The sequence below is a fragment of the Rhinolophus hipposideros genome (genome assembly GCF_964194185.1).
Source record: "Rhinolophus hipposideros genome assembly, chromosome: 9".
Classification (NCBI taxonomy): domain Eukaryota; kingdom Metazoa; phylum Chordata; class Mammalia; order Chiroptera; family Rhinolophidae; genus Rhinolophus; species Rhinolophus hipposideros.
In genome coordinates, this window is record NC_138055.1 from 5,717,268 (window position 1) to 5,739,611 (window position 22,344).

Sequence of the window (22,344 nt, forward strand, 5' to 3'; positions counted from 1 at the left end):
GGTCAGAGAGCAACCTGAGGGGGCTTCCTCTACTGTCTCAGGACACCCATGGTGGCCTTGCAAGTGGGGAGGGAGGGAAAGGGAGAGAAAGGAGGGAAGGAGGGAGGCAGGGAGGGGGAGGGAGGAGCAAATCTTTTTGAAGGGCTGCTCCTGACCCGTGGCCAAGCTGACCACAGCCTCTGGGGAACTGCCTCTGGAAGTGCTTCGGGCAGTTTCTCAAGTGTGAGAAGGATGGTCTGTTAAAATACCGATCTGCTGGCCTCCTAAAGCCTCCTGGAGCCAAGTCTCAGGTAAGGGCGGGAATCTGCATCATTAGTGGCTGCCACACACGCGCCTGTGCCCTCTGCCCCATAGAACCATAGAATTGTGTGGGGTGACAATGCATGAATTAGCCTCAGGGGAAGCTAATTGTTTTCTTAACTGGCTGAACTCCCTCTGGGGAGCCCTGCCCTGCCTGGCAGGGGGGCTGGTTTGCCTGGTGGCCAACAACCGGCTCCGATGACAGTTCCCCAGGAGGAGTTTAGGAAGTGTTCCCGGCTGTAGCAGCTTGTTAGAACAGAGAGGACATGCTCTGAAGGAGGCTCCTAGGGGCTCCGAGGAAGGCATTAGAGAGGCGTGCCCAGCGCTCCGTTCCCACAGCCCCCCTCCCCCAGCACGTTCCTGGTCCTGCCCACCCCTGACCCCCTGCACTACTTTATCGTGCTGCCTCTCAAGCCTGGCCCTAGAAGGGGAAGAAGCCTCCCTGAGATGAAGACATTGCAGGTGAGGGCGTTCCCACAGGCCACAAGGTGGCGCCATTGACACAGGACACCCGGGGGCTGTCCTCGTAGCAGGAGAAGGGGGTGGCACCATTAGCAAAGGAACTTGGAGGCTCTGACACCAGCCCCCAAGGACCGCTTGTGATTGGGCTCCTGGTTGGTGCTAGTCTCTCAGGGACACAGTTGAACCAAGGACCGAAACCTAACAAGGCCTTGGCACGTGGTGAACATGGAGTAAATGTTGAGAAATGATGCCACCTTGTTTTTTCAGATCTTCAGAATTATTTTCAGTGCGGCAGGGGAGGGGCACTAGCTCCTTACTGCCTCCCCACAACCAACTTAGCAAGGAAAATCTTATCTCCCTCTGGGCATGCGGCCAATAGGAAAACCCTGGACTCTGGTCCCAGGTATGCCTCTGATCCCCTCCACAAGCCCAAGCAGGCCACTTTGTTTTTCTCTGTCACTAAATCTGTAGGATGAGGGTTATAATACCAGCCCTGCTGTGAGGGTAAAGCAAACTGCAGGAGAACACAATGTTTAAAAGTGCAGTCACAAGAGTTCAAATCCTTGTTTCACTGCTTACTCGCTGTGTGGCCTTGGGCAGGTGGCTTGCACTCTCTGAACTTCAGTTTCCTCATCTGTAAAATCGGGGCAGTAACACCTTTGTCCCCTCTAGGTTTCTATGAGGAGTGAAGTAGTCACTACATGAAACAATTACTTAATAAAGAAGAGAAAATACAGGACAGGTTGGACTGAGAAAGGACTTTGTAGATGGGTCAGGTCAGCCTTCCAGCCCGGACAGGAATCTCCCAGGAACATGCAGGGTGGATAGCTTCCAGGTGGGTTTGCACACGTCCAGTAACAGAGAGCTCACTCCCTCTTGAGAAAGGGGGCTGTGTCACTGTGGGCCAGCCCAGCTCATAATTAGATGGGTCTCCTCCAACTGCATCACAGCTGGTTCTCAGGGACCGAATCATGTCCCTGGACTAGTGGTCAGGTCTCCCCCTCAGAGAGCAGCGGGGTCAGTGCCACCCAACTGCCCCCTGCTACATGGTACAGAAAGGGGTACCCCCCAAGGCACACCTGGGTGTCACTAGGAGGGGAGGGACGCCATCCTCCATCTTCTCCAATGCAGGGGTGCATGAAGGAGAGGACGGAAGGAAACAAGGGGTTAATCGGTCCACCCCTGGAACCCAAGGACAGTGGGGACCCCAAGGACCGAGGACCGGAGGAGTGGGCTGCTCTGGGTCTCAGGCATCAGACCGCTGTAGAGGGTCATTGTAAGGGGGCCCCTCCAGCTGATGGGCTCCTGGCACTGGAGTCTGTCGGGAAGAAGGAAGTGGTTTCCTGCAGTGGGGGGAGGGAGGAAAGTGGTCCCCTTCCCAGGGCACTTCTGCTTCCTGCACATCTGCGGCCCACAGTGCAGCCTGGGGAAGAAATGCAGAGAAGGCAGGCAGCTCCTGAGGGTGGAAACGAAACACGGCCAGGTCGGGGTCTCGCGCCCACTCGCTCACTCGGGGCAGGTGAAGATCCCGTCTGGGGGCTCTGTTTTCCTCCCTAGACAGGGTGCACCTTGAGACTGGAACGTGGGCTGCAGAATGAGGGGGCTCAGAGCTGGGGACGGGGTAGAGCAGCACCTGTGTGACAGGCAGGGGCAGAGGCAGTACCTGTGCCCATGTTCCAAGGCAGCCTGGCGCTCGGCCACCTCCTGATGCCAAGTCACAAAGAGACGCACAGAACGATGCCTTTAAAATGCTCCCTCCGTGCACAGAGGCATTAACATGACGTCTGTCACCATGGCATCGAGGTGCTTAGACAACCTGCTCCCCCCAGGAGCTCAGAAACAGCGTGAAGCAGATTATCTGTGTCTCACCGTGACACATGCGATCATGTATCACGGTGATGGATCAACAGTCAGGACCACTGGGGTCCCCTCCGCCCCCCAGCCGGTCGGAACGGAACCGGCTTGTATCCATACGTCTTCCTCACCTGGTGTGCGGTCCGGCTCCTGCCAGGCATCCTCCCAGCACTCCTGGTTTGGTGGGAAGCGTCTTCTGGCTTTCATCACTCACGTGCAAAGCGGCTGAGGGGAGAGGGAAGCCTTGGGTGAAGGACAGAAGCTGGACCCCATTATGCCACCACTGGGGGCTGCCGTGGGAGGTGAGGGGAAAGGCTGGGGGGGGCGGCTTACACAGCTGGGTGTTCCGTGCTGCCCCTGCGCCCCTGTCCTGATCTTGGGCAAGTTGCTTTGCCTCTTGGGGGAATAGTTTTCTCCTTTGTACAACAGGATGACATTTCTCTTGAGGGTTAATGGAGAAAGGAGATGAAGTGCTCGGCTGAAACCCAACCCCCTTTGCCCCACTTCCTCCACGTGCCAGCATGCTGCGTCCCTCACCATCACCCCTGGACCCCTTGCCTCTGCCACTCCAGACAAGCAGACAGACACCTGTCCCCCTGCCCCATCCAGGGTGGCCTGGTGCTGGGCTCCAGAATGTCCACGGCAGAAGGCGCCCTGTCTGCAGATAACTGCTGTCCCTATGTTGGTGCCTGCTGGATGCGAGGCCAGATGGGGAAGCAATTCCTGTGTCTCCTGGTGGGGGAGGGGGTGAGCTCAGGTTTAGGGAAGCTTCAGCCAGGAAAGACATTTGAGGTGGGCTGGAGGGGAAGCCTCCACGGGGAACCCAGGGTGGCCCTTGTTGGGCTAATGACCAGACACCTTCCCGTCCCAGAGCTGTTTGGCACCCTGTGGGGCTGGGAACTTGTGGCTCCTGCCCTCATCCAGACTGCCTGCCCCTCCTCCATCACGAACCTGCCCCTCCCGGATCCTCCCAACCCGGTCCACCCCCACCTAAAAGCCTGTTCTTTGGTGAGCATGGTATGGGGGCAGGGGGAGGCTCCTGGACTATTTACAAGGGGAAGTCCACACAAACGTGGTTATTTTTAAAGAGTTTCAGAAGTGAGCAGCTGAACCAAGCCCTGATGTTACTCGAGGAATCTGTCCCCCTTCAGTCACCAGTATCTTCCGGACCCGCCACCAGCTGAAAAGGGGCAGAGGAGGGGAAAGCCCACCCACCTAGTGGGTTGGGAGGCCTCGCCCAGCCCTTCTGCAGATTCCTCACCTAACCGCTCCACCTGGGGCCCGAGGCTACTTGAGCGGAAAGTTCGTGGTTGTTGAGAGGAGCAGGCCCAGTGAGGCTTCCAGGAAGCAGAAGAGCGGCCAGGGAGGAGCTTGGTGGGGACACGAAGGGGAACTGTGGCTGCCAGCAGGCTGTCCCCTCCTGTGAACTCAAGAGGAAGGAGGACGCGGACCAGGAGGCCCCGATGGAGAGCCGGCCTCCGCAGTGGTGGGCCCCGCCGCCAGGCCCCCTCACGGCCCCCTGGCTCCTGGGCTTGCTCCTGTCCCCCTGGACCATGCAGCTCGCAGGTACCATCTTTCTTCTCTCCCGCTCGCTGGCTCCGCACATCAGAGAGGTTTTCATCCACCAGCTCCGCTGCGTGCAGCTAATTCCTGTCTCGGGGGATTTGCTGGTTGCGGTTGAACATTGCAGGCTTCACAGGGGAAGCCTTTGGGGACCAGGAGATGTTTAGCTAATGCCTCGTCAAGGTGGCTTTTGAAAGGGCTGTGGGGGGAGGGGACAGTGCCCCCTCCCCAGTGTTAACAGCCTCCCTCCCAGCACAGCTTGACCTCCTTGACCCTTAAACAAGGTGGGTGGGTGTTGCTGCAGCCTGGGGACTTTGGGATTGGGTGCAGGGGTCAACAGGGAGGGACATCTCACCCCCAGCGGAGCTTATGATGGAAGCACCAGGTTGAACCTGCCGAGTGGCAGGGCCACCCTCGGTGTTGTCACTGTGTTAGCTGGGAGCAGGAGGGAAGGCCAGCAGTTGGCCACCGGGAGCACTAGAACCTGGGGTACAAAATTGTCACTGTCGCCAGAAAGGGTGGCACCTCCCACTTCCTGAAACACAACCAGAGGCCACAGCATTATTTGCAACGTGGGCGCTAGGCGTTTCTGAGGGCTGTCACTGCCCCCTCGTCCTGCTGCCAGCTCCCCTCAGAAGCTGGGTGGCCTGGATCAAGCCAGGACCTGGGGTGGGGGCCTTGGGGTAAGTTCACAGAGGCCAGGGAGCCCCCAGGAGTGTCCCTCACCAGGGCTGCCCACATGGGTCTCTGGGGCTCTGTCTCTCCCTCTTGTGATCCCAGGATGCCCTCTCCCCCCGACTGTGCAGGCTGGTGTGTGTCTTCCATTTCACTCAGACTTTGATGGGGCTTCCTGGAGCTGCCCCCACTTCTGCTTCCTCCCCTGCCTCTCACTTATACCACGAACAAGAACAGTTATGTTATTATCACATTCACACTGATACTCAGTCCTCTTCGTCTTGAGGCGCTGTCCCCACTGGCACCATTTAAGAACAGGGAAATGGAGGGCCAGGGAGGCCAGGTAGCTTGCCCAAGGCCTAGCAAGAGCATAGAGGTTGGGTTCAGACCTGGGTCAGCCTGAGCCTGGAGTTAGGACCCTTGGCAGTGGGCTCCGGGGTTCCTCTCGCCTTTCTAAAGAATATTCTTCACAGAAAAATGCCCCCACCCCCAGAAAGGCAAGAGCTGACGGTGGGCCCCTGGTGATATCTCTCCTTGCATCTCATCACCTACCACCCCCTCCCACCCTCAGAGATGGGCCAGTGGAAAGATGGCCCAAGGAAATGCAGCTTGTTGGGGACAATGCATTTGAACTCACTCTTAGTCATTTTTAACTTAATTTCCCCCAATTCCCATCATTTCTTTTTGTGTGGTCCCTCCTCCCCAGAAAGGACCAGGTACATCCTGGAAACTGACTGGAAGAGACTTTGCACAGTGCTGCTGTGAAAAGCTCTTTTGTAATCCTCTCAACTGCAAACAAACAACAGATTTCCACCCCAATCCCCCACCCCCACTCCCGTTACACAAAAGAGAAACTGCTCTTTCACAAGAGGTAAAAACACCCTCCCAGCCTCCTAGAACTCTTGGAGCAGCAGACAGCACCCCATTAATCCTGGTCCTGCCCCTGCAGCTCTGTCTGTCACTCCACGCCCCTTACCCACCCTCTTGTCTCTGAATTTTGAGGGTTTGATGAGGGAATCCTGCTGCTCCCACGTTCCCCAAATCTCCCCTGAATTCATCCATCAGCCTGGGGCAATCAGCTCCGTCAAATGCCAGCACCAAGACCCAGCCTGCGCCCTCAACTATGTCCCCAGGTGGCCTTGGAGAGCGTGGTCATTGAAGCCAGTGTTAATGCACTGTATCCCTAAACGGCCATATGACACAGGGTTGGGGACAGGCCAGGGGCCTTCAGCCTGAGTTTGACTCTGAGCTCTGAGACTCACCCTGGCACCCTGGGCAGGTTCTTAATGTCACTGTGAATCAGTTGTCTCATCTGTTAAATGGGTGCCTGCCTGGTAGCTCATCCTGAGACTGAGTGGCTAGGGCACATGGTTACGGCTCAGAGAATGCCAGCCACCTGCCAGCCTTGCAGAGCCTATCAAAACACTCCACATCTTGGTGAGCCCAGAGCCTCCTTGGAATCACTTCAACCTTTCCAGGGGCCCCTAGCACACCCTGGTGTGGCTTCTCAGGACCTCCCTTATTCCCAACTCTTGTCCTCCTGTTGTGAGCTGGGACTCAGGCCTGCTCTCCTCTGTTCTCCTGAGCCCTCTGCAAACTCTACTCAGAGGGTCCTGCAGCCACTTGCGTCAAGTGCTCTCCCAGGAGTAAATCATCTGAGCCTGATGCTCAGCTTTCCTGGGAGCAGCTGCATACCTGGTCTAGCCCAGCTTCTACCAGTCCTCCCTCAGTCACTTCCAAGGGCTTTGGGGCCAGGCAGACCAGGTTCAAGTCCTGCCTTCTTTTAGTGACTGCTGTGTGACCTCAGGCAAGTTACTTAACCTTTCTGAGCCTCAATGGCCTCAACAAATGTCAGTCTCCTTTCACTTCCTGGCCTTTCCAGGACTCCTGGGCTACATTTATTTCTCAAATATCCATTGAAAAGGACCAATTCTAGGCAAGAGGGGGGATTGGACAGGCCACAGGCTCCACTCTCAGCCTGGTGGAGACTGAGATTGGAGACCGGCCTGGAGAACATTGACCCATCACCAGAGGCGGAAGTTACCAATTCCTGTTTGCCACCCGCACCCCCCCTCCCCATTTGCTCTTGACTTAGGTGTCACTGTTCCCTTTGTCGTCCAAAAGACATTCAGGAGCCCCCTGCCTCTCTTTGCATAGCTCTGGCTCCTGTCAGGATTGGCCTCTGCTTTTCATCTTTGTCTAATCCCAATAAAGAGCTTTCCAGGCAGGCAGACTAGAAGCACCTCACTGCTGGAGGTGGGACAGGGGGAGTGTGGGAGGGGACAATGGAGCCGAGGTGGGGAAGAGACAGAGCAGGTGGGTGGGTAGCAGGCCCAGCATGGATGAAGGCTGGGAGGCCGGAAGGCAGAGCCGCCATGTGAGGTTCAGTTAGACTGGGGAGGAGCGGCTCTCAGCAGAGCAATGGGATAGGATCCCCACTGGGCTGTAATTCCAGGTGGATTATAAATGCCTGTGAGGTAGGGGTTCAGAGCCGTTCCAATAGGTCCTATTGTCACTGCTTTCTCTTTTCAAATTGTGAAATATAATACTTATACAGAAAGGTACAATAAATATTACAAAGTAAAGTCCTGTGTGACTACCACCCAGGTCAAGAAAGAGAGCATATTCCAGTGCCCCAGAGCCCGCCGCCTCATTCCCTCCAAGACACCCCTTTCTCCCCTCTACTAAGCGTCCCTGCTTGATATAGATTAGTCTTGCTTGTTTTTGAACTTGGTGGGTATAATCAGAAAGATGTGTGTCTTGTTTTGTGACCTTCTTTCACTCACTGTTAGGTTTTTTTAAAGATGTTTCCAGTTGAGGGTTGGCTGAAGTTTGTTTTCATTGTTAAAAAGCAGGGGTCGCAAACCATGGCCCGCAGGCTAAATCCAGCCCACTGCGTTTTTGTATGGCCCACGAGTTATGAATGGTTTTTATACTTTTTAATGGTTGGGGGGAAAATCAAAAGAAAAATATTTCATGACACATGAAAATTATACAATATTCACATTTTCATGTCCATAAATAAAGTTTTATTGGAACAGAGCCACGCTTAGTCGTTCATAGATCATCAATGACTGCTGTCGCCCTGACCGCAGAGTTGAGTTGTTGCAATAGAGACCACATGGCCTGTAAAGCATAAAATATCTACTATCTGGCCCCTTACAGAACACGTTTGTCAACCCCTGCTGTGGCGTGTCCCGCTGAATGAATATGCTTCAATTTATTTAGTTGTGATTGACGTTTCAGGTGCTTCCTGTCTGGGGCTGTGAACGCTCGCGTGTGGTCTGCAGGCACACGTGTGTTCGGTGCCTCCAGGGGACACGGTCCCACTGTTTCTGTCCTTGCTGTCCACCTTCCCATGTGGACTGTGAGCTTCCAGAGGCAGGAACTGAGCCCCCAGCCCTTGTTCTGGTGCTCAGCACCCTTCTATGTCGGCCTCTGGTGCACAGCAAATGGAAGGCACCTCAGGACCTTCTGGGGATAAGGTGGCTGGAAGGAGCTGAGTGGTGTGCCTGTCTGGTATCTTCTGGTATCTGCTCCCTTCCCAGGACTGTGTGGGCTGTGAAGGAGAAAGGGTGGGGCTGGAGCCCCTTTGAGGCTCTGGGATAGATCCCTGCTTGCTGCTGATGGGCCAGGGGCAGGGGACCCCGGGTGAGCACGACCCAAGTCCAAGGGCAGAGCAGGCACTCCTTACAGAGCTGTGATAGGGTCCAAGGGCACATTTCTGAGGCCACTTGGCAGCACATCAAAATGTGAAACAGACATACCCTTTGCATCAGCAACTGCCCTTCCCGGACCTTGTCCTAAAAAGCTAGGGGCTCAGGAAACAACCTGTATATGCAGGTGATCCCAGATGGGTCCATACAGCACAGCTGCAGTCAGCCTCACTGCCATCAGCTAAAGGATAGCCCTGGGCTGTCCTTTCCTCCCAGGTGTGGGGGTGTGACTGAGCTCACCTGGGGCAGGTGAGGGTGTGGGCAGAGAACAAGTACCAGGGAACAAGTACCCAACCTTAAGAGGTGGGCTGCATAAGAAAAGCCAGGAAAGGGGCAAAGAAAGAAGGTGTGGACTGGGGAAGTCCTGGGGGGAGGAGGGAAGGTCAAAGAGGAAGGCTTCTGCAAGGTCGGGGTCAAGGCCAGAAATAGCAGGAGCCACAGTTTAGCACATACCCCCAAGGGCACCCCGTGAGGTCTTCTCTCCTCCCTCCATTTCTCTCATCCCCATTCAGAGACAAGGAGCAGGGTCTTTGCTGACCTTGTGTGGTAGGAGGGGAGGAGGCTAGATGGAGGATGGAGGGTAATGAGTGATTTTATACCCCAAGGGTACAGGATCTTTGGAGAGATAGATTTTAGAGAAGTCAGGATAAAAGGGATCTGGTGAAAACGTCCACAGGAAGGAGTTAGTGTATTGACAGCCAGAAGCATTTATATTTTAGAAGGAGGCTGGAGTGGGGAGGGGGACTGAAACCCACAGAATGAATCACTAACTTGAGGGTTTGGGGCGGCTGTGGAAGACTGGAATTCTGTAGTATTTCTCTTGTCGTCTTTCTAACATGAAATATGATCGTGTCAATTCCCAATTTAGAAGGCCACAGAGGCTCCCCTGGGTTTCCAGGACAACATTCAGCCCTCCACCCCTACCTCCCCTGACCGCCCCCAAACCCTTTCAACTTCACCAGGCTCTTGAGTGCTCCAACTCGGTGCCTTGTTTCAAGATTTCTAGAAGCTTCTCCCAAGAGCTTTCTTGTGCTTAACCCCCCTCTCCGTACCCTCCCCCCAAAACCTGGCTGCTTCCTTACTCTTCCTTCAAAGTTCGCCTTCGTAAAGAGACAGGGAAGGAAGATCAAAATGTTCACAGCTGTGGTGTCAGGGTGGCAGAAGGGCAGACAAGTTCCATGTTCTTCTTGATCCTTCCCTGTGGTGTCTAGAATTTCTATAGTGAGCATGTTTCACCTTAATAAGGGAGGGGGGGTGGCTGGAGAATTATAATTTAAAACGCAAGCAAGGGCCCACTCCCAGGATCACCTCCCAGCTGGACAGGGCCCCTCCTCTGGGTTTCTGCTGTCATTCAGGTCCCTTCCCAGTGGCAGGGCCTGGATCTGATCCCCTCCCTCAGTTTCTCTCACCCTCCCCTACCCCCCCTACCCTCCCCCCCCCCCCCCCCCCCGGGCCCCATACAGGGACGAGGAACAGCACCCTCCTCACCACCCCTTTGGCTCTAATACCACTTCCACCCCATTCTGATGCCCTTCTTTGAGGGGAAAGGAGGGTGGAAAGGGAGAAACAGAGTCCCCTGCTGCCCCAGGCCACACCATCAAAGGAGCGCCAAAGTTTTTTTTCTTTTTTTAATGTGACATTCTTTTTTTTTTAATTTATTGAGGTGACAATTGTTAGTAAAATTACATAGATTTTAGGTGTACAATTCTGTATTACATCATCCCATTGTGTGTTCACCACCCAGAGTCAGTTCTCCTTCCATCACCATATATTTGAAAGCGCCGAAGTTTGAACAACTTGCCTTTCAAGCCCGGCCAAAAGAGAGGCTATAAAAATACCCATTAACACCCATGAAGCTTTTACATGTCTGGGGCCAAACATTTGACATTCTGCACTTGGTTTGTGTCCCCGCATGGCCACTGTGCACCCAGGGTCCAGAGTCTGGAGGCATGAGAACTGCAGGCAGGCTGTGGAAATGGCCCACAAGGCAAGCCACATCTGTATGCATCTCTCTAATTTGGAGGTGTTGAAAGATGTGACAGCCAGTCTGATGGCAGTGTTCCGAGGCCATCGGCACTCAGAGCTCCGTAATACACACTCCCTGTTCAAAGGTTGCCTTCGAACGCCTGCTCCACACTTCTCCCTAATCAGGCACTTGGCCACTCGCCTGTGCGTTTGATGCGTGTGTGTCCTGAAGGACTCACCGTTGTTCTGTGACGTCCTGGCATTCATGCTCAGGCAAATGACTGGAGCGCTGGGATAAAACCAGCAGCCTCACAGCTGCGTCTTCCCAGCAGCCCTTCAGATGAGCCTTTGGGGGGGGGGGAAGGCATGGCTCCAAAAGATGCCAGAATTAAATTGGAGGGCAAAACTCCATGCCTAAAATAAAGACCGTGGGAACTGCTTTCTTCTGTAGCTGGGGAATCAAAGTATTTTCCTTTAAAATCGACCTTAGTCGGAATGGGCAACTTTGATCAGCACGTCTGGGCTCTCACACCCTTGGCTGATGCTCAGTGCCATAGAAGAGACTGAGTTCCAGGCATACAGTGAGCTGGGGCCAAGGCAGAGAGCAGCAGAGGGAGTGGGGAGGGAGGGGAGAGAGGAGGAGGGTGCCAGATTCTGGGGATGAAGGGATGTCATCGCTACAGGAAGGGAAGGATGCTGGCTGGTCCTCTTTGGACACTCAGCTGGGCCTGTCACAGAACCAGGCTGTAGAGGGCTCATGGGGCCACTCGCTTCTGCTGGGGAGCCACAGTCTCTGGTCAGTTCTGAGTACCATCGTCCCCAGACCCCTATGTATTGCCAGGCCTATTAGATGACCCCAATCTCGAAAAATGGCCTCTACATTTTTAGCTCCCTTTAAAAGGGTACAGTTTTTTCATTTCAGAAGGGTTTTCCTTTGCTGGCTTTGAGATGTTAAAATTATAGCATACAGCAGTGGCTAAGAGTGTGGGGGTAAGCAAAGAGGACCCCTGGGATTGTCCCAGGACTTCTATGGTCATTCTACTGAAATGACCTAAAAGTACAGTGGAATAGCCGGCCAGGCTCCCACACTCGCCTAATCCCAGTTGAAACTGCATAACCAGGAAAGGGCTGACAATCTCTGGGACATGAAGCAAGTTCTAAAAATCCAAAGCTTGACAGACCTGAGCAAGACTTTTCCCTCCTGCCTTTGAATTTATATAATTCCTTAATTATACATCCCTTATGCCGCTTAACCCTTTGTATTTTGTGTTAACAGTTGTGCTCTTATCTCAATGTTTCTTCTAGATTGGATACTGCATCTTTTTCATCTTTATACACCCTGCAGCCCTACCACTAGGCTTCATGAAATACAGTCATCTTTGTTATATATAGATATAGATACTGATATAGGTAGAGATACAGATACAGATATAAAAGAGTGTGGGGTTAAGGACCCAAAGGGACCGAGCTTAAAATCCCATCTCCACCACTGACTAGCTGTGCTGCTTAGGCAAAGCGCTTCCCTTCTCTGAGCCTCAGTTTTCTCATCTGCAAAAGGGGAGCATGCCCAGGGATGTTAACTCCTATTATCACATGACTTAGCAGCAGTGCCTGCGAATCTGCCGTGCGGGGTGCCATGCACCCAGGAGTGGCTCAGAGAGGAGGTGAGCAAGTCCTGCAGGCCAAGAGAGTGACCCCACGGGCCAGGGAGAGAAAAGGAACAGGAGGGCATTCTGATCAGTGGGAATAGCCTGGGCAAAGGCTCAAGAGCCTGCCAGGCCTGGCATCTGTGGGGAAGTAAACTGAAGGCCAGGACAGCTAAGCCTGTGCAAGGCCTCGCGGTATGCGCTGGATCCTCCAGGCCAGGGACTTACAATTGTTTTTGTTTTTTTAATGGTGGCCCAAAGTTAAGGGACGCACGTTATAGCGTGACCCTGTCTGAGCCCAGGTGTATGAATATAACTGAAACCGGAAGGTCACAGACACTGCCTTTACTACATATGAAGTGTTCCATGTTCTATTTTTCTTAATTGCTTGTTATGACCTTGTGAATTGATTTCAGACTCCTTCCTAGGTCTCCTCTAGTGGGGCGTTCAGGCAGGATCAGCTGGATGGCTTGTGGATCCCTGGGGGCAGTGCCAGGGAGCCCTGGCTGGGGAGGCAAAGGGCCTGGGTTGTGCAGCTGTCAAGCTCTCAGACCCACAGTGGCCACAGAGTCGAAAGAAGAGCCTGGGAAGGAATCAGGGTCCGTGGGTGTAGACAAAGTCTTTCCCAACACTGGCGACAGACAGCAGGAGGAAGGTGCCATGGGCACTGTGCCGCACATGCCCTGTGCTGTGGGCTTGTCACAGGGAGGACTCAGGACTCAGCTGATTTCCTTGCCTTCTTGTCTCTGGGGAAAGGCAGCCTGGCCCTGTGGCAGCCTGTGAATGAATGTTCCTGGCGCCTTTTAATCCTATGGCAGCCCTGTAAGGTTGGCATTATTGCTCTTCCTTGTTGCAGGGGAGACACCGAGATTCAGAGAAGGAAAGTCACCTGACCAAGGTGCAACAGCTTTTAGGTGGCAGAACCAGGGTCCAAACCCGGGCCTGGTGCCTCCAAAAATTGGGCTTTTCCCAAGTACCCCCACTCCCATTTCTGGCCAGGCCCCCGGCTTCCTCGCAGTGCCTTAGTCCTTGGAGCTGCAGAGAAGTGAGAGAGGGAGGATGTGCCATCCCTGGAAAACGCCATCTCCTGCAAGCTGGGGTTGGGCAGGGCTGAGCAGTGGTAGTGTGCCGCCCCAGTGAAAAATTTGTGCTTGAGGTTGTGTGGGAGGGGGCGGGGAGGGGAGGACCTGCGATGCCTAAAGAGCAACCAAGCCCTCAGGCGGCGGGGCTGGGCAGGGTGGTGGCCCCGAGGACCAGGGCCCTCCCAGTCACCAGGCTGCAACTGTTCCCAGTCGGGTCTCTGGCTAGCCCGCCCCCATGCACGTCACCCTCCAGGGGTGCTGCCACCTCCCGCTCTGCATCATCGACCTTTACACAGGCTCACACTTCTCCCATCCAGAAAAACTCCCCCTGGACCCGACTTTCAGATTCTCCCCGCCCTCCAGCTCCCTGCTGTCCTTTGCGACCTACATTGGGCAGAGCAACCTGTCGGCAGGGGGAGGTCTGGCTGTCGGACTCCCACCCCTCCTTGCCCACTGCCCCGACTCTGCCCTCACTGAGCCCCCGGCCCCAGCTCCTCTTGGCCCTTCAAGGCCCCCGCCAGGCAAAGCCTCCTGAGCTCTTTGGATTGAATGAGTCCATCCCTCCCACAGAAAACCCTTGAGGCTCTTTGGAGGATTTCCTCAGTGCTTGTCCCCTTGGCTGCCCCGAGAACTCAGAGCCTCCTGGAGAATTATCCCAAGAACAACTTTGCGTCACTCCTGCCATCCTTTAGCATGGGGAGATGTCCCCCGGCACCCAGAGGGAAAGCTAGGCTGGCCTGGGCTGCTCCCACCACTCTCCTGTGGTCATTTACAGGGACAAAGGAGTCCTAGCTTTTCAAATCTCCAATCCTGACCGAGTAACAGTAAAATTCTGAACTTGATTCACCTGAAGGCATCATCTGCGGCTGGGGACGGGCGCGCAGGACCCAGGTCAGGTACTGCAGACAGGTGGCCCTGCACCTGCAGGGTGGGAGTGGATTCCCTTGGGCGCTGTCATGCCACTCGCAGCCCCCACTGGAGTGTGCCAGCGGGGCTCCTGTGGCTCTCCCTGCCTCCTCAGCCCAGGAATGTAAGGTCCCTTAGTCCTTCTCCCTGGGCCATTCGCCCCTCTCAGCACCCCTGAGCAGAATCTAAGAGGACCCTGAGCCGGCTCACCCTGTACCCGCCTACCTTGTCCCATGGGGACACAATCCCTTTGCCTGGCTTTGCTTGAACAGGCACAAAGTGTGATGTAGCCGTCACCGAGTGCCAGATAGACACCTGTCACTGTGCCATCCCCGTGGGACTCGGGACACACTTTAAGCTCTGTGAGGGTCCCACTGAAGCCCCTGTGGGTCTGGGGTGAGAAGCAGGCACCACAGGGCAGGCTGGGTGCCCTGCAGCTCTCTTCAAGCCCCCTCCTCACTTACGCTCTCTGCCATGCAGCCACTCGTTGGCCTCTGGCTGTGAAAATGTGTGACTTCTGCCAGGAGCCTGACAAACCCCTCTCTGATGTCAACTGTGTTTGGTGTCACCACGAATAATCCCAGCCCTATGCCTGGTCACACTTGGCTGGGTCTCTGAGTCCACTGCCCAGCCCAGATGCTGGCTTTTCTACCTGAGCACAGACAACCTGCGTTCAAATCCCAACTCTACCACTTCGGAGATCCGTGGCTTTGGGCCTCTAAGACCCGCTGGGGGTTGTTCGTTGGTTTGTTTTTTGGTCTACGAAATGGGGTTACAATAGTTGCCCCATAGGATTATCGTGGTGTTTGATGGACATGGACCTGTGTTGTGCTCACTAGAGTATTTCCCCTCTGTCCCCTCTGTCCTTGGGCCATTTTTAACCCACTGGGCGACTGTTCTTGCTTTCAATTCACTGATGACCTCCAGACCCCAGGATGCCAGCATGGCCCTCCCCAGCCAGAATTAGTGGTTCCTGCCCCACCGGCCCTCCCACCCCAGGTTCCCTCTGTTCCCTGCTCAACTGGGGATGTTGTCAGGGCAGGGAGGCTCCCCCAGCCTCGGACAGGGCCTGTGACCTCACTGCTACCCCTTAAATGTTTGTTGGAGGTGCACAAATGGCAGCTGAAAAGAATTTGTGGACTTGGAAATGAGTATGAACCTATGTACAGCACCGAGCCATAACTGGGGACACTTGGCGGCCCGCTGGAGCAGTCCGCACCCCAGAAGGGGCCTCTTGGAGGCACAGGTCCAGGAGGAGCGTGCGAGGGGGCTGCTGCGGTCCAGGCTCCGGGTGCTGACACCTCAATAGAAAGAAGGGAAGGTGAAGGCAATTAGTAATCACCAGGCCTCCATGGCAACTGCATGCCTCCCTCCCTCCCTCCGCTGTGTTTGGCCTGCTGTCCCCAGATTGGCTGCTGGAATTGACCGACAGAAACTGCCTCATCTCCTCACCTTTTTGGAGACAGCACTTTCATCCGAGGTCTGAGGTTCTCCTCTCTGTGGCAGATTTGAGCCAGGGGTCGTACATTTTCATGACCCTAACCCTCTGACCTTAAAATAACAAATCCTGGAAGAATACAGGACAACAGTTGTCTATTTTTATAGAGTCCCCCAGAATTGGAAAGATCAGTTTCACCGCAGCAGCAGAATCCACCATTTTCTAGTAGGACACCTCAAGTGCAGAGTAACTTTTAAGACAATTGGAGGAATGACTTCCCGCCGGGACAGACAGGAAGGTGGCCTTGTAGGGCTGACACCACCCGGGCGTCTTAGATACACGGAGTGGAGAAGCAGGAGGCCCCGCGGGAGGTGGAGACGCCTCCATGAAGGCCGTTTTCTGGTGCTTTTGGTCACATTCCAACCTCCCGATTCCCATGAGGAAACACTAGCCAGGTACCTTCTCCCTGCCTGCCTCCCAGGGTCACTGCGAGAACCAGACAGGAGAACACGGATAAAAGCCAGCAATGATTCCTGAGCCGAGTCTGGGGGAGTAAGTAGGAGCAGGCCAGGTGAGGATGTGAAGGTCGCAGGCAAAGGGGACAGCAGGGGTGGATCAGAGCGGGGAGAGGGCTGTGTGTGCAGGAAGGACCGATGGCAGCGTGGGGTTGCTGGGCAGGCAGGGCCAGTAATGTTCATCTCACCCGTCTTGCCTTTTGTCCTTCCCGGCCCATCTGGGACCCGGGGGACATGCCTCTGCACCCCCACCCCTCACCCCCACCACTGCCACCCCTCAGACGAACTGCAGCCGCGAGTCAATGCTCCTTGTTTTATGATCAAACTAATATACTGTTCGAGTTAAACCACAACAGTCACACTGCGCGAGAGGCCAGGGATGTAAAGTACACAATGACATCTCCACCCTCCAGAGGGGAACCCCACGCCAGCTCAGTGGGTTCCCCATGCCTGAGAATCAACATAGATAAAGCTGACACACTATGACATCCAGGCGTGCTTGTCGATTCCCTGGAACTGTAGTGACTTCAGATCTCTGGGGAAGGAGGTGTCTCTTTAGTTGCTCAATAAGTCTGGTAGCTCGAAATATCAGCGTGGCTGGAGCTCTGAGGGACTCACTGGTGTGAAGGGCCATCTCCATCCTTGTCCCCAGTCTTCCAGAGGGCCTGGCCTCCCTCCCCTTGGGATCCTGCTCAGGGCTGAGCTGAAGAGACCTGAGCAGAGACAGCCTGGCCTCACGCCAGCCCCACACGACAGGCAGGAGGCCCACGCCTCACTTTCCCCAACAAAATAAATCTCGCTGCTGCCTCTGAGCATCTCCAACGCATGATCTTCTCTCGATTAACAACCTGGCCAGCATGTTCTTGGCTGCTCATCGCCGACCTCAATTTAGAACTGTCTGTTGTTTGGCTGCTGGAGAAGGAAAGGGCCGAGGGGACAAGGCATAGGGCTGTTGAGGGGGCTTGTGCAGCTGAGGTCTGAGGGTGGGGACGTGGCGGCTGCAGACCTGACCCAGAACCTAACCATCATCTCAGGAGCCTGCAGAGGGCGAGAGTCCCAGCCAAGCAGGCTGATGCTTGAGGGGCTTTCAAACTGTTTTCCTAGGTGGGTGGAGGAGGGGAGTAGGCAGCTCCCAGGGAATTGCCTTTGTAACAGATACTGATCATCATGGTCACGGCCAAAAACGGCGGCAGGAGGAACACCTCTGCATTGTCAGGAAACTGCTCTCAGGGCATTGCTTGTTATGTTCTCTAAAAACTTGACAAATTCTTCTCTGAGCTCAGGCTCAGGGAAAGCTTTGTCTGTCCTGATGCCTGATGTGCCTCCTCCAGGCTGGGGAGAGCAATGCGCCCCCTCCCTCCTTCTGTCTACAGCCAGGAAGTGCTTCTTCCTGCTGGGAATGGTCTCTTTATTTTGTTTCCTGCTTCCTTCCTCTTCTCTTCTTCACCAGCTTTGGGTGTTCTCAGACCTGTGCTGTTATCAAACGCAGCTTCTCGGGCTTTGGGGAGGAGAGTGGTGGAAGCGTGGGGTCTGGAGTTGTCCCGCCCCGGGTGGGGTTGCAGCTCCACTCCACACCTGCTGAGAGATTGAAAGCCAGCAGCTTGACCTCCCTGAACATCAGACTCTTCCTCTCTGTACACAGAGCTCTTACACACTTTGCTTGGGTGTGTTGAGAAATGGGGGTGTCATATGTGTAAAGTACCGGGTGAGTGCATGAGAAGTGCGAGTGTGAGCCACGGTCCTCGCGGGGAGGCTGGTGGGATGGAAGCAGCTTGAAGAGTGAGCCGCTGTCGCCTTTTCCTTCCCCTGCAGGAGGGCAGTCAGTGATCCACCTTGGCTCCCCCATAATGGTCTCTCTGGCCAACAAGATCATTTCCTTCAGCTGCAATATCACCTACCCGTGCACCCCAGAATTCCAAACCTTTACATTCGGCTTCTTTCACGTGGACCTCCAGGACCAGCAGAGCTCTGAGAAACAGATTCCCTGCCAACCTAGCGTGGGCACAGAGAACCAGACCTGCACAACTAAGTGCCGGGTCACCCCCACGCTGCCCAGCTCCTCAGCCACTGGCACCTACTACTGCTCCGTCCACTGGCCGAGCTCTGCTACGAGAGGCAGTGGTACCTTCATCCTGGTCAGAGGTGAGGTCTCTTCTGTGGCTCTTCCAGGGCAAAGGCCCAGAGGTTCCATGCAGCAGAGTTTGGGGCACAGGATCTGAAGTGGGGAATGTTGACCCCATCTTTCAGCTTTGGCAAAACAGACCAGAGTGTCCCAGGGGAGCCCTGGGCCACGCAGGTGCTAAGACATCCACCTTTGTGAGCGAAGGACAGAGGCCTGGGTGTGGATCTGCCTGTGGCCACCTGAGAGAGCCCAGGTGACCTGAGAGAGTTCACTTGGTCCCTGTGACCCTTCGGCACAGGCGGGGTTTGGGTGAGTGCAGTGTGCACGCATGAGTTTGTGGCAGTCTGTGAGCGAGCACTCAGCTTACGGACATCTTTCTGGAGATGGATTCCTACTTTTCATCACATTCTCAAAGGAGTGATAATACCAAAAAATTACGAAGAGCCCTGATTCTCTGACCTGCCTCGGTGACTCCCACTGGTGGAAGCTGGGGCTTCAGGACCCCATGGACCTGCGTGTGGGCCCCAGTCCTGCTGCTTCCCTGGCTGTGACCTCGGGCCTGGTCTTCATGGCAATACCCTGCCTGTCAAAGGCTCGTATGGGGATGAATGAGATCTTGTGTTTAAGGGCTGGAGCCTCGTAATAGGAAGCACTTGATAAATAACAGACATTGGTGTTCCTGGCACGTGGTTGGCTCTCTGAAATGTTTTGCCAGGGAGATGGATGGAGGGAGGGAGGAAAGGATGGATGGCTCCAGGGAAGGGGCTGGGCTGTGCCTTTCACCTCCTCCCTGGTACAGGCCAGCCACCTGCCAGGCCCGGAAAAAACCCGTCCCCTTCAGCCTCACCACGCCTGTCCATATGCTCTCTCTTTCACATGTGGAGCAGAGGAGGCCCCAAGAGGTGAAATGACTCGCCCAGGGTCCCACAAGCAGCTCTCAGTGGAGCCAGCTCATTGAGGCAGGGGTACCTAAGAAACAAAAGATGTGGTCCTTGCCTTAACAAGAATCAGGAAACAAACACAGGTTTAGGCCTAGCCAAAGGGAGTGTGGGAATGAGGACCTCGGGAGGAGGGCCTGGGCGTCCTTGTAGGGCAGCGGTGTAAGGGGGTCCTGGGTAAAGGAGACGTAGGGGTTGGGGGCCTGGGAGTTGGTGGGGTGGGGTGTAACTAACCCCTCTGCCTCCCTGCCTTTCTCCTAGACACAGGCTACTGGGAGCCCCCACAGTCCCCCAAGAAGCTCCTGTTCCTTTGCTTCATCGGCCTCCTGAGTGTCCTGAGTATCCTGGCTACAGCTCTGGTGCTCTGGAAGAAGGTAGGGGTCCACGCATATGGCAGCACTGCTCCTGAGGGCCGGGGGGGCCTGCCTGCCCGGTGGGCCCTGCTGAGGGCTCCCATAATACGTGTTCCCCGTGGTCCCTTATACCAGGCCCCTCCCTCATCCTCCTCGTGGCTGCACCTGAGCTGCCGACTCATCACCACCACGTCCCTTTTGATCTCATTCTGCAAACCCAGGCTCCAGCTGTTTCTGTTCAGGATCCAGCCCCTTCTTCCCTGGCCTTTCTCCCCGTTCCCTGGCCCAGGGCTCCATGAAGCCCTCACCTGGAATATGGGTCTCCCTGCTTCCACACTCCCCTCCCCTCACCCTTGCTTCAGTTCTATCGCTGTCCCCGCTCACCAGAGTGTAAACCTTAGAGGGCAGGGATTTGGTGTCCCCCCGTGCCTGGGGGAGCCTGGCGCATAATAAGTGCTTGTGGAAAGGATGACTTGTGAGCTCTGACACCTGAAAGATGGGTCACAGGTGGCCAGGCCACAAGGTGGGCCGGCTGACAGCATCGCTCCCATTTTACAGAGAAGGAAACTGAGGCTCTGCAGGTTTCCTGAGATGCTGATGGCCACACTGATTGGTGTATTCATTTTTAAATCACAATTGGAAGAAAATGTTGATGGCCCCGGACAGGGCACCCATGGGGCAAGGCTGGCTCCAAGGGGTGGAGCATTCCCACACCTGTAACAGAATGTACCCCCTGATTCTTCAAGGGAGGCTCCTTCTGCGCTCCCAGGACCCCGGCCACAGCCCAGGCCTCCTTATCAGTCCCTGGAAGGCCTGTCACTCCCGGGGCTCTCTTGCGTCTTCCCCTTATCACCCCTCCCAGCTCTCAATCCACCTACATCTGTGGCAGCAGAAGGAGCCTTATACAATGCAGGTCTTACCAAATCTGACCTCTTCCCTGTCCCGGCATCTCCTGCTGCCCTCTGAGTAAAGAGACAGTGACATCCTGCCTTTTGTGGCCCCGCCCTCGCCAGCCCAGCTCACCTCCTTTCATCTTCTATTTCCATCCGACCACTTTCTATCTGACAGCTCATCCTTCTGCGTGTCCCTGACATGTCTGATATTCCTGCCCCTGTGCTATACCACGTGCTGTTCCTGCGGCCTGAGACACTTTAAAAGACCCCTCTCCCATTTCAGGAGATAGCGCAAGCTATCAGAGAAGTCTGCCCCAGCCCCTGGCAGGTTTGGGGGTCCTTCCCATAACCCCACCGTGCCACTCACCTTCCCAGCGGCCCCACCAGTCTCAGCAGGAGTGCCGTGAGGCCAGTCCTGGGTCTTGCTCACCAGGGGGTCCAGGAGAGCCTCTAAGTGACAGGCCCCTCAAAGCAGGTGGTCAGGGGAACACCACTAGATTTGAGAACAGGGCATCTGGGTTCAATCAGTGGCAGAGTCATTGACAAGGTAGACAGGTCTCAGTTGCCCCCTCTGTTAAATGGGAAAGTCATGCCCACCTCCTCAGATGTTATGAGAATTAATGAAGATAAGAACAAGTCCCACAGTTCTTTATAAACAGTAAAGCCTGACATGGATGCCTGCACCTATCTTACTGCCTAGGAGACGTACACATTCAGGGAAAACAGAGGAGCCCAAACTCCATGTACTGTCAGGTCCGCAGCTCGGTGAATCTGACAGACCTGGGCTCAAATCCTACCTCTGCCGCTTCCTGGCTCCGTGGTCTCAAGCAAGTCACCTGCCCTCCCTGAGCCCTCACGTCCACATGCGTGGAACAGAGACGATAGGAAGACTTGTCTTGCAGGTTTGTTGAGGGGTCCATGAAGTAAGGCAGGTAATGCGTTTAGAGCCCCGTCTGGCTCCCAGTGAGGCTCCATCGTCCTGAACCATTATTGTGCTGTGGCAGTATGACGCTGGCTTCTGCAGGAGAGTGAAGTAGCTCTCGAGAGCTAATCCTGAGTAAATGGGCTGGGGATTGGCTGGCGGCCAGGGTTTTTAATTAGCTCCTGCCCGGAGATGAGGCTCTTGTCGCTCCACCGTTGGCAGTGTGGTGCCTGTGATGAGGGGGTGATGGGACGGCCTCCCTCGGCCTCCTTCTGTCTCCGGGAGCCCTTTGCCTTCCCTCTGCCTGCCACCCCTGCCTCCACCACCACCATTAGTGCACACAGCAGGCAGCAGGAGCTTTCTGAAACTGCGTTGTGATCCTGGCCCCTCCCACTTAAAGCCCTCTGATGTTTTCCACTGTCCACACTCTTCACTGCCCCTGCACGGCCGTCCTGACCCAGGCAGGTTCACCTCTCTCTGGCCGCACTCTTTAAGTTCTTCGGGACCTTCAGGCCTTGGCACCTGCCATTCCCTCTGCCTCTCCTCCCTCTCCTTCCAAACGAACTTCTCAGCCTTCAGGTCTTACACATCCCTTCCTGCCAGGTACGGCATTTGTTCCCTCCCTATATGCCAGAGCTCTGTCTCTGGGGTCAGCGCATGTAGTACCACTCTTTGGGAAAACTGCTAGTCCCTTGTCGGTCTCCCCACGGAGTGTTAAGCTTCCCGGGGGCGGGGCAGGGACAGTGTCCATCTCTTCACACTGGCTGGCTAACAAGAGGTGCTTGACAAGTGTGTGTAGTTGGCTGAGGGACACCTAAATGCCTCCTGAGTACCAAGCACTTACCCCCTGGTCACCTCCCTGAATCCTTGCAACAATTTTGCAGAGGATGGTTATTGTCGAAGAAATTAAGGCCCAGAGAGAAAAGCAGCTTGCACAAGGCCACAGAGCCAATGAGGGGTATAGTGGGACTGAACACCGGTCCAGCTGGCATCT

General features: G+C 55.2%; 1 protein-coding gene across 3 annotated transcripts in view; it reads left to right on the forward strand.

Annotated features, from left to right (window-relative positions):
* The window catches only part of NFAM1 (NFAT activating protein with ITAM motif 1), a 77,418-nt gene that overhangs the window by 40,786 nt on the left and 14,288 nt on the right, over window positions 1–22,344 (forward strand). Inside the window, exons 1-3 of one of the 3 annotated variants that reach the window (XM_081059582.1) lie at window positions 3,986–4,182; window positions 17,935–18,264; window positions 19,444–19,556. In XM_081059582.1, coding sequence (XP_080915708.1) covers window positions 4,080–4,182; window positions 17,935–18,264; window positions 19,444–19,556 — 546 coding nt within the window. In that variant the 5' untranslated portion in view covers window positions 3,986–4,079. Of the gene's footprint in view, window positions 1–3,985; window positions 4,183–17,934; window positions 18,265–19,443; window positions 19,557–22,344 lie in introns of those variants that run through there. The other 2 variants (XR_013994005.1, XM_081059583.1) reach the window with 2 other exon arrangements.